At 38.2% G+C, this 12,195-nt stretch overlaps 1 protein-coding gene across 2 annotated transcripts in view; it reads left to right on the top strand.

Annotated features, from left to right (window-relative positions):
• The first annotated feature begins 47 nt into the window (after nt 1-47).
• The window catches only part of trmt11 (tRNA methyltransferase 11 homolog), a 17,084-nt gene continuing 4,936 nt past the window's right edge, over nt 48-12,195 (top strand). The window contains exons 1-12 of one of the 2 annotated variants that reach the window (XM_053633137.1): nt 48-183; nt 381-446; nt 713-786; nt 1,137-1,218; nt 1,312-1,404; nt 2,245-2,379; nt 2,704-2,860; nt 5,259-5,339; nt 6,287-6,451; nt 7,978-8,050; nt 8,902-9,036; nt 12,182-12,195. The exon at nt 12,182-12,195 is cut by the window's right edge and continues 107 nt beyond it. In XM_053633137.1, coding sequence (XP_053489112.1) covers nt 106-183; nt 381-446; nt 713-786; nt 1,137-1,218; nt 1,312-1,404; nt 2,245-2,379; nt 2,704-2,860; nt 5,259-5,339; nt 6,287-6,451; nt 7,978-8,050; nt 8,902-9,036; nt 12,182-12,195 — 1,153 coding nt within the window. In that variant the 5' untranslated portion in view covers nt 48-105. Of the gene's footprint in view, nt 184-380; nt 447-665; nt 787-1,136; nt 1,219-1,311; nt 1,405-2,244; nt 2,380-2,703; nt 2,861-5,258; nt 5,340-6,286; nt 6,452-7,977; nt 8,051-8,901; nt 9,037-12,181 lie in introns of those variants that run through there. The other variant, XM_053633144.1, reaches the window with a different exon arrangement.

Raw genomic sequence — 12,195 nt, 5'->3', positions numbered from 1 at the left:
CCTTCCCTTCACTAACAGTGTCTATCTGGTTGGCGACGACAGGTAGGAACTGTGTTTTTGAACGCGGAGTTGCCTACCGGACTGTTTTGTTAGGTGCACTGAGATATGGCGCTACACTGTGGGAAAACATGCCGGCAATATTTATTACATTTAGCACACGACAATGTCGACTTCAGATTACCGGTATGTAATGCTAAACTTGTAAACAGCATAACCACTTATTATGCTCGATTAAGAAGTTTGATTTTATGAATTTAAAGGCTTACTGTAAAATCATGTTAGGAAGCGATAATTAGGTTGATTAATAATGTGCATCAGAAGTAATGTATCTAAATATATGAATGCATGTACAATTGTTTTTGTTTGTTTGTTTGTTTTAGGAGATAAAATCATTGCTATCCATTGTGGGTCAGCAGTGTGTTCCAACAGAAACCTTCAATGAACGGGTAAAACAAGTATAACAACTAACAAATGTTTTTAACGTAACCTTTATATTCAAGTTTTATAGCAGTATGAAGTCAATGAGATCATATCATGTTATAAAATAGATCCGGAAATATCTTTTGGAAGCTTATGGCTTTCAGTACCTAATTATACAGAGAAATGAAATGCATTGCTGTTAGATCTGTGTACAATCATTTTTATTTGCTTCTGTCTTTGCTCAGCTTTTCTCTTAACAAAGCAATGGTGTGATTTTCCCCCCCCCCTTCAGTCACCCTTTTGGCGCCTGTATGGCCTATCAGAGGATGACGTAAGGAGTGTTATGGCAAGAACAGTTTGTGCCAAGTAGGTGTGAGTGACATTGAGCAGACAAACTAATCAGAGATTGTTTTCCAGACAAAGAATAAGCATAAGGAATAAATCATATACTGTACATTACTATAGGTCAGCGGGTTCAGTTTTGCGCTCGTGTTTGGAAAGTTTAGTTAAAATCCAGGGACTGCCAGAAAGGCTCATTTCCCTCATCTGTTTATATGTATCCTTGGCCTATTCCACATCACTTGTAGTGTACGTTAAATAAAAGTGATTGCCAAATGATTAAATGGAAATGTAAGAGTTGGTGTCATCATGCTGTAACTATACTATGAAAGTCTTTTACTTAGAGTGTTGCTGTACACATTTAAATACATATTTAGGTCTGCATTTGAGCTTTGGGGTCATGGAAGGACAGTCTCGGAGCTGAAGTTTTCAGTACTGGAGTACCCCACAGAGCGCATGGTGTGTGTGTCAGTTGCTCGATTGGTTAATTTAACCATTTAGTGTTTTGTACAAATTTCATCTCACTAATTTTTATGAATTGTGTGCACATAGACTCCTTTTCTACAACAAGAATCAACATACAAGATTAATGTCTACACTTTCAACAAGACATTATTGTTCAAAGACAGAATAGAGAAGATAGATGTAAGTATGCTGTTCTTGCAAAGTTCTTCACTTTCTCCTTGCAACCCTGCCATGCACATCATTGTTGTTCGGTGTTCTCCTGATGGTGGACTCATGAACATTAACATTAGCCAATGTGAGCGAAGCCTTTAGTTGCTTAGAAGTTACCCTGGGTTCCTTTGTGACCTTGCAGACTATTACACGTCTTGCTCGTGGAGTGATTTTGCTGGTTGATCACTCCTGGGGAGGGTTACAATGGTCTTACATTTCCTCCATTTGTTCACATTCTGTCTGACTGTGGATCAGTGGAGTCTAAACTCTTTAGAGATGGTTTTGTAACCTTTTCCAGCCTCTTGAGCATCAACAATGCTTTTTCTGAGGTTCTCACAAATCTCCTTGGTTCATGACATGATACACGTCCACAAACATGTGTTGTTAAGGTCAGACTTTGATAGATCCCTGTTGTTTAAATAAAACAGGGTGCTCACTCACACCTGATTGATTGAAATCACCTGACTCTAATTTCACCTTCAAATCACACTGCTAATCCTAGAAGTTCACGTACTTTTGCGATATGTAATGTTGGATCATTTTTAATAAATAAATGACCAAGTATAATATATACATGACCATGTATAATAATGTTGTCTCATTCGTTTAATTGGGTTCTCTTGTCTACTTTTAAGACTTGTGTGAAAATCTGATGATATTTTAGGTCATATTTATGCAGATATTTAGAAAATTCGAAATGATTCATAAACTTTCAAGCACCACAGTAAATACCGTCTCTTTTGTTTTATGGCTAAATTTATGTTGTATAGTATTAATAGTGCAGAAAACTAACCAATTGTCACCCTACAGGCCCTGGGCTTTCTGCCTTTTCAAGGTAAAGTCAATCTGAAGTATCCTGATCACATTTTCTGCTTATTAGAAGATTATGGACTGGATCCTAATGACATTCCTGATGAGCCTTTGCACATGTATTTTGGAAGATTTGTAAGTGAGCATTTTAGGCACTAAAAGACTTTTTAGACAATTATTTTTTTAATTTGTCTTTTCTGTAAATGTCATCCTCGTGAATCGATTCAGAAATTGGCAGCAAGACGCATTTTAATTCTGAATATGTTACCAAGCCTTGATAGTTGTAAGGAAAACAGCAAAGCTAATTTTAGGCTTTAATAGATCAGTTTAGTTGGGTTTTGGCTTAATTAGTGCAACCCAGCTGTACCTTAAATTATTTCCTGTAGTAAATTAGTACTTGGTATTTTTAAAGGTTTGAATGATATCTTGCTCATGGTTTTGACTAATACTTTCTCCCAGATTGCAGACGGACAGAGGGAGCTAATCCGCTCTCACAGTGTGAAGAAGAGACACTTCATTGGGAACACCAGCATGGACGCAGGCCTTTCTTTTATAATGGCCAACCACGGCAAAGTAAAAGCACATGATCTGGTGTATGATCCTTTTGTTGGAACAGGTGAGTTAAAACACACTCTCAGGTCCAGCAGTAAGTTATGATGTGAAGTGTAGGTTAGGTTTATTTTTACATTGTGTGCATACAGTGTGCAGATTATGCAGAAGTGCAGACAGAGCATCAATGGGGTCCAAGCCATTTTGGGTCATTTTGCCTACACCTAAATGTTTTATTTTTTCTAAATTTATAACTGAAGTTCTGCAAATCATGTTTTCTATCTTATATCGGCACAAACAGTACTTCTGAAATTAAATATTGTCATGACTCATTTAGTTATCATAAAGCTGTTTTATATCCAAAAAGGCATAAAAATGAATGAGCACTTGAAATGACGGTCGAAAATATATTTTCCAGGGACTTGTTTATTTATTGCATAAATATGATGCCCAATGCCTTTGGCTTCTCTATATCCAAAATAAAGCTTACCGCTAAAGGTGCACTTTTTCCACACTTGTGCACGAGCTTTTATTTTGAAGCGCACGTGCACGCCTTGACAAACATGGCCATTCCATTTACTGGCATGTTTATTTGGGAGGTTAGAAGAAACCTGAGAATTCAGATGAAACCCACAGAGACATGCAAAGAGCATGTACAGAATAGTGATGTGTCGTTCATGAATGATTCGTTCATTTTGAGCGAATCTTTAATATGACTCTGGAACGACGAGTTGTCTCAGAGAGTGATTCGTTCATTTTTGACCGCGCATGTGCTGTAACATCCCTATGGGTTCTGTACAGGAAACAGAAATGATTAGCTCACCTCTCGAGTCTTCAGGTTCGAGTCGCTCGTTCATTTGGTGACCACTCCTTAGGCCACGCACCATGCAGTACAGGAAACAGAAATGATTAGTTCATCCCTCGAGTCTTTGGGGTCGAGTTGTTTGTTCATCACATCACAGTCCCACTGCATTCAGCCTATGGGGCGATCACGGGATAAACGAGCGACTCGAACCCGAAGACTCAGGAGCTGAACTAATCATTTTTGTTTCTGGGGAACACACGTGACAAATGTGACGCGACAAAAAAAGAACGACTCGGATCAGGAGGTGATGTGAACTAACAGACTGCATAGCCTGAAAACCCAGCTAAGCTATTAATTAATCATTTCTGTTTCTCATAATTTGGCCTTGGCTGCATTAGCCTATAGATTATTTTTTATTCCAAATGTGATCAACGTTTGCATAAATACTAGATGTGTTGGGGAATTTAACATGTAACATTTTAATTATATTCTGCTGAAATGAACAAAATGACTCAAAAAATGATTCATTCATTTTGCTGAATGAGATGCAAAGATCTGAGTCAGTAAAATGATCTGAACTTCACATCACTGGTACAGAAACTCCACACAGACAATAACCCAAACTCCTGATCGAACCAGTGACCCTGCAACTGTGAGGCCGCTGCACCACCGTGCCATCTTCTACGGGTCTTATTTGAATTGAATTTGAAATAAATCACAGTACCAAATGTCTTAGATTTAATTATTAAATTCAGAAGCCTGTGAGTGAAATTTGAACAGACGAGTCAGCTTCCTGGAAAGGCATACTGCAAAACACCATTACAGTAAGTCTCTATCATATGGGGGTGTAAACCTCAGGCTTTAACACAATATGATACGATTTCAGTTAATAAGGCAGGGATTTGATATTTGACCATAGTACAAAATACATTTCAATTCAATTAAGTAGCCTCTGATCGACATGTGAGCTGACCAACTTTGTTCAGAATCTGGGGTAGGCCTACCGTTAATTCGATGTTGTGATGAGTGAGAAGGACTATTGTAAAAGAGACGGAGTTACGGTCAAATCATCGTGCTAGCATGTTAAATTATTTACACGTCAGTTTAAAAATATGAATTATTTTTTACTCATCTGTTTGTCCTTTTTTCTGTAATAATGTTGCCTTTGAAATTGCTGCATTTATCCATTTATCCATTATTACAGTCCTGCGACTGACTTATACCAAACTTATTAACTGAAATGTAAGAGGATGCATTCATGGTTAAAACTGATCGAGTCTGCATGGTCAAAGAAAATGACCATCATTTATATTTTTATCTGGAGCTTATGTTGTTTTAGGGTGGAATATAATTTTAACCACATCTAATAGTTCTGAGGTTCTTTCTGTGTGCTTGTAGCATGCAGTAGTGCTTTTTCCAGGCATGTGCTGTTGTGCCAGTCATTCTCTAAGGGAGGTGTGAGATCTGCTGGCCAGATGTGCTAATTTCCTACCAGGTTCAGTGGAAGACCTGGACATGTCTGGACAGAGCTCTCTATGCAAACTTTAGATCCTGCAATATTAAAACCATTAACAAGGATATTTCTGGATTAAAAAATGTTCAAACTAAATTGCTAAACTTTTCTTGTTCTTTTTGTCTTTTTCTTTCTTTTCTTGTCTAGGTAGTCTTCTAGTAGCATGCTCTCATTTTGGAGCTTATGTGTGTGGGACCGACATCGATTATAACACTATACATGGAGTAGGTAAATGAGAAGTTCTGTTATTTGGAGCATACTTGCTGTGCTTATTAAATCTTATTTACAGTGGTGTGAAGAAGTATTTGCCCGATTTCTTCTGTTTTTGTGTATATCTCATAGTAAATTGTTTTAGAAATGAAAACAAAATCTAAGATAAACAAAGGCAACACAAAATACGGTTTTTAAAAGATAATGTTATTTATTGAAGCAATAAAGTTATCCAATACCAGCTGGGCCTGTGTGAAAATGTATTTGCCCCCATAGTTACTAATTCCTCAAATCTATGAAAGTGCATTCATAATGGGGTTCAGCTGGACTAGACACAACCAGGCCTGATTACTGCAAACCCTGTTCAATCAAATCAACACTTAAATAGAACTTTTTCAACAGCATGAAGTTGGTTAAAAGTTCTTATCCAGTAACACGCCATGCCAAAGTTGAAAGAAATTCCAGAAATGATGAGGAAGAAGGTGATTGAAATACATCAGTATGGGAAGGGTTACAAAGCTATTTCAAAGGCTCTGGGACTCCAAAGAACCTCAGCGAGAGCCATTATCTCCAAGTGTGGCTGAACTAAAGCAGTGCTGCAAAGACGAGTGGTCCAAAATTCCACCACAGCGCTGTGAAAGACTGATCTCCAGTTATCGGAAGCCTTTGCTTGCGATTATTGCTGCTAAAGGTGGCACAACCAGATTTTAAGTTTAAGGGGACAATTCGTTTTTCACATTGGTGATGAGTATAAAAATAAATAAATAAAAACTGTATTGTGTGTTTACTCAGGTTGCCTTTGCAATATGTTACATTTCGTTTGAAGATCTAAAACTACTTAGTATGAGATGTACACAAAAACAGAAGAAATCAGGATAGTGGCGAATACTTTTTCACAGCACTGTAGTCTCTTAGCAGCAATGAAGCAACATGTAGTCATATACTGGAGTATGTCTGGTGTACAGGGAAAGCCAGCCGGAAGAATCAGAAGTGGAGAGGTCCCGATGAGAACATCCGAGCGAACCTGCGGCAGTATGGGACGGAGTGCTTTTATGTGGATGTCATGGTGTCTGATGCCTCAAAACCTGTATGGAGGAATGGTGCACTGTTTGACACCATCATTACAGACCGTATGTTTCTGCTGAAGGATTTAATACCCTTTCACAACACACCTGCTTTTTTTTTATAGCATTTTTAAAAGAAAAAAAATAATGCCCCAATTTTTGTCATATGCCAAAACCAAGATCAAAGATTCATATACATGCACAGTAGCATACATTTTATGTGATTAAAATGCTGTTGTTTCTCCCACCTTTGCCACGAACAAGTATAAATTTAATCAAACTGCAGATGTGTATGTAATTTTATAAATCATGCAAATTAGTCCAGATTGTTCAGGTTTTTCAGTTGGCTATCGCAGTGTTTTTGGTCAGGTAGCTCATTTACACATCTGAACTGTGAATGATGTGCTTTGAAGTTTATGCAGCTTTTGCTTATGTCTGTAATTCAGTTAAATTCTTTTATTTTCCACCCAATCTTATTTGTATAACACCTTAAACAATTGATATAGTAACAAAGCAGCTTTACAGAAAGCCAGATGTAGATTTAGATCCCTAAAGAAGAAGCCAGAGGTGAGGGAAATGAGGAAGTAACATTGACAGAAACCAGACTCTAAAGGGAACTCTTCTTCCTCTGGCTGACACCAGATAGTGAGAATATACAATGATCAATCATTACAGTATACAGTTGTAGAAGTGTAAAGCCAAACAGTACTTTTTTTTTTTTTTTTTTTTTTTTTTTTTAAGCACATGACATAGCACAAGGCTCATATGTAACACAGAGCCAGGAGAGTACTGTTTAACAATGATAAGGAATATAACACTACATGACAATGTGAGGTAAGGAAACATCAACTCGGGTCAATTTTATGAAAGGTTTGCTCTCTAATATTTTATAGTAACGTATAGGTTTATGGGAATGTGATAAAAATATTTCTGAGGCGATTATTATTAGGAGAAATTGGCTGTCAAGTATTTCATGACTGGGGAGCAGGTGTGTGGATATGATTTACTGCTGTTTTTAATAGTTTTTCTAATGAGTATTCTGCTTTTAGTATTTTAGTTCCATTTTTACCATTTTAATATCTTTTGGGTTATTTGAAGTCATGATAGACCACAGGGAATTGCGATGGATCGGCATTGTGGGATGCCAAGGATCTAAGAGGCAAACGGTACTTATTGTGTATAAAGAATGTTCAGCATATTATGAATAAAACCCCTGGGATAAGCACCGGGTGTATGATTACACAGCAGTTCCTATGTACAAATCTGTGGTATCCAGGTGAGATAGTCACAAAGTAGTATCTTTTCAATATCCAGCACAAATTGATAAATCAGCAGATTTTGATTTTGATGTGTATGTGATATGACGGAACATATGATCACTGGAGACAGAGCCTTTCTTTGTTTTTACTGATGCGTCTCCATTATGATTCTCACGCAGATGAAATATAAACCTGTTCTATTTATTTGCTTTATATATTTGATTCTTTTTATTGTTGTGACCAAGACACTGACACACCCTCTATTTACCATATTATCTTCATTTTATGTTTCTAGTGCTAGATCGTAAGTCTTCTGTTTTGGCTCTTTTGCAGCTCCTTACGGAATTCGTGAATCGACAAGGAGGACAGGTTCTCACAAAGAGATCACGACTCCTCCTGAGAACTTGTAAGTCTATTACGCTTCTCTCAATTCATTTTATTCCAATTAATGACATCAGTTCGCCCATTAAAATATGAACCAGGCATCAGATACCAGTGATGTTCGAGCTCATTTGAAGTAGTGGATTACCCGTTAAAATGGTTCTTGCACTTTAAAATGCTTCTGACAGAATAGTCACATATAAAGAATTTACAGTCTGTTTTATAGTGCTCTGTAAAATCTAGTGCTGGCTACAACACAAAAAAAAAATACAGACCCATTTCCTAGGTTTCATGCACCAAGTATTTGGGGAAACATGCATTTAGATATTTAGCAAACACATTATGTTAATAGTTTTAATCAGCGTCTTGTGAAACCCGTCTTGCTTTTTTGTTCTTAGTCTGATATTAGCCAGGTTTCCATCCAAGGAATTTTATGCAAAAACTATTTTAGCAATGTGAAATTTTTGCCAAAGCAGGCAATGAAAAAGACATTTATTGTGCTGTTTTTCTCCGTTTAACTTCAGCGGATAAATTTTTTTTTTGCTACAAACTGTCAAGAATAACCACAACAGAAATAGTTTTGGCAGGAAAATTACTACAATTAGATGTTAAATAATATGCGGCATGATTTCAGTGGTATGTGGCATCATTAATTATGTCTTTTTGACAACACACCAATAAGACACACTAGCAGAAAAACTAAGAAACCAGTGTTTTTGTACGTCTTGTTGTTTTGATTTCGTTTGTTACTCTTTATATTCATTACCGTATTCATATCCTTATTTTATATACTTTATGTATGTAAAATGCTGTATAAATGAAGTTCTGTGCATTAATGTGCTGCTGTGTTTTGTTTTGTTTTGTTATGTCGTGCAGTGCTGGTGAGAGTCATGTCCCTGTTTCCATGGAATACCATCTAAGTGACATCTTTGCTGATCTCCTGAATTTTGCAGCTCATCACTTGGTCCTCGGTGGACGCCTGGTCTACTGGCTACCAGTTTACAGACCAGAGTAAGTAATATTCCACTTCACTTACAGTAAGACAAAAACTGTTAAGTCTGTTTAGCAATGGTCAGAATTGAACTGGTCGTGTTGATGGCTTTTAGCTATATAGTCATCCACTTTTAGTATAAACCTTCGGCTTTATTGCAGATGTTTCACTAGGGGGCAGCGTGGCGCTTTGTGAGAGCTGTAACCTGCATGATAATTATAAGCGTGCTCATTTTGACCTGCTGGGGCCTGCTGCCTGTGGAGCAGGTGGGAATTAAGGGACATTCCACCCCCACCCCCCAGCTCCCCGGGATGCTGACTACACAGAGTCATGTCCATTTGGCCACTGATTACAGGGCTGAAGAGCAAAATTGAAGAAGAGGGGGATGATCTATTTTATAGTCAGCACTTACCTCATCTGACATGCAAGCCACCATCAGTAGATGTTTTTTTCTTTGTGGGGAAACTCTGTCCTTCAGGCTTGCTGACTCAGACAGTAACATATTAGGCTTGTACATGAGGTCTATTTATATAACGCAAAAAGTTATCGCAAGTTAAAAGCCTGTATACTGCCTGTCTGAAGAATTATAATAATGGGAGTACGACACTCTTCTTGTCCTGAGTGATATTCAGGGAACTGAGTCAGGGTTAATCCATAGTAACAAATGTCTAGATTAAACAGGGTCATGCTCTAATTTAGGGATGATATGGGTGTCCTGTTTCGATTGACCTGAATGTGTAAGGCTCCGATGACAGACATAAAGGGATTTAAGTGTGAGCCATGACCACACAGACCTCAGAGGAGGCCAAGTTCTCATCATATATATGCAGCTGGATTTTATGCCTGGTTTTACAGCGTAGAACAATTGTCCTTCAAAAGTGGGGTCAGTTATTTTTAGATTGGTAATATTTGGTGAAGTTCACTTTACATCCATGCAGCTTTTAATTAAGTATTTGTTCTGAGGGATAATTCCAGTCTATATGGCAGCCAAAAACAATCAAATGATGAGGACCAACAATATCCAGCCAATCAGGACATGGAAGTGCCTCGGCTTGGCTGTCAATCATGTTATCTGTCAATTCAGAACGCTCCTTCTTATGCATTAGTATTCAGTCCTTCAAGTCTATGGCTTAGGAGGAAACACCAAAGAGACAGACTGTATTTATTTGAACTTATGTCTGTCAAAATCTCTAACTGTACTTAGCTTAGTTTCTGCTGTGTCAAGTAACAGCCTCATACTGGAACTTAGCAAATAAGAAAACGGGAACAGGAGGTTCATAAGTAGTTCTTACTCTTACTGATGATCTAAAGGGTCTCTTTGACAGACTGTATCTAGAGTAACAGTGTGTGTAGCAACACTGTTGTTTATAAACAGCAACGTCTAAAGAATGGACGACTGCCACAGAAATGTAGTGCTGCGGTGCCACTGGGAAGCCCACAGTCAGTTCGGGAATCAGTGGACGTTCCGTAGGGGAATACAAAGGTTTGGCCAGTGAGCTCACCATCAACCCCCACAGCAGTTAAACACCTCAGTGCAGATGGAGCACAGCCCCCGCCATGCATTAACACACACACTGCAGCTTCTTGAACTCGACTCCTTTTCCACTTTATTGATGTCAGAGCTGTTGCAATGTTCCAGCCACAGCAGCGTCTCTGACAATATTGACCAGAACATACGTGGCTATCTGACGCATTTTTCAGCTAAAAAAAAAAAAAGAAGAAGCGAACATCAGCTTCTGCTTAACATGTAAGCTCATGAACTGTAATTTCTTCTGCCATGTCTTGTAAGCCACCAGAACACCAGAAATGTGAGTCAGTGTGATTTATTTTTTTGTTGTTGTTTAAAAGGGTGATTTGTGTCAGTCTTAGTGCGTTAGCAAATCATTTTTACAATTCACTACTCATATAGATGTTATTACATCTTCTAGTTATAGAAAAAAAATCAGTGAACCTGTTCTCATCTAACCAAATTTAGTTGAACTGTATACATATCATTTCTAACAACTGAATAAAGATAAACGGTGAGCCTGTTTGGTAGCAGTTGTAGAAAAGATCCACAAAATCCTATAAGCTGTATACAGTAACACAAAGCAAAAACATTCAAGCTCATAAATAATGTGAAGGCTTTGCTCTCATCGCTGTTGTCTTCTCCTTCACTGCGTAATCCTAACAAACATTGGCTCAGGTAAAATATGTCTGGCCCCTTTAGCAGCACAGGCACCACAAGTCTTAAAGCCAACGGAATGTAATCCACATGCGTTCTGACTTAATCAGTCTTATGAAAGCATCCAGCAGCAGCGGTGGCATCAAACCACTCTGACAGCTCTGTATTCTGAAGAAGAGCTGTCAGGTGATTTCTATAACTGGGTCTCTAGAGTATGCTTTCCCGGAAAGAAGCCATGTTTAATATTTCTCCTAGGTGACAGCAGGAGCACCATGTAAACCTCTGAACAGAGGTTGTATGTGTATCTTTCAGTGGGCCGTGTAAACACTCTGGGGCAGGGGCCACTGAAAGGGAAGGGAAGACGTCATGTTCATATAAAACACAAATGGAGGGGGGGTTTTGTTTTGTTTTTGTTCATACTAGCAAGTGACAAGTCACTTTTATTGCTTGTTGTTTGCCTCTTGTGGGCGTATAGCGGCCGCTACTGTGGTCACTTGTAGGCATGCACTGTTTTTTTCCAGTGTTTTTTTAGTTCCCCAGTCAGAAACTATATACAGCTTAGAAACCTAGCGAGTTAAACACAAATTAAGCAATGCATTAATACCTGTGAACATTGGTTGTTTGATATACATGTGACGTGCTAGGCACTGTATGAGGTTCTTTGGCAATTTAAACATGGCTGTGCGTTATGTGTACTACCAACATACACTCACCAGAGGCACAATCAATTTATGCTATCTAAAGTTCCATGTTTGCATCCCGTACAGTAATTCAGGACCAATTGCCGGTAGGAACTCGGGTTGTGAGTGGGAAATTGAATGAAACCGAAAGACACGTCAGACCACATATACCATGGGATTGAGAGAAGGAATCATTCAAGCCAATCGTTTGGATTTGCATGGAATCGAGTCACTTGCTGTTGTCATTGAAATCACGTACATAGAGAATGAATAGTCATCTGAACATAGAGTGATGAGTCATATATTTCATGGTTGTCACAGGTACTGTGAAGAGA

This window comes from Ictalurus furcatus, chromosome 1 (genome assembly GCF_023375685.1).
Source record: "Ictalurus furcatus strain D&B chromosome 1, Billie_1.0, whole genome shotgun sequence".
Taxonomy (NCBI): domain Eukaryota; kingdom Metazoa; phylum Chordata; class Actinopteri; order Siluriformes; family Ictaluridae; genus Ictalurus; species Ictalurus furcatus.
The sequence above is the reverse complement of the archived record's forward strand: the minus strand, read 5'-3'. Positions and strand labels throughout refer to the sequence as shown.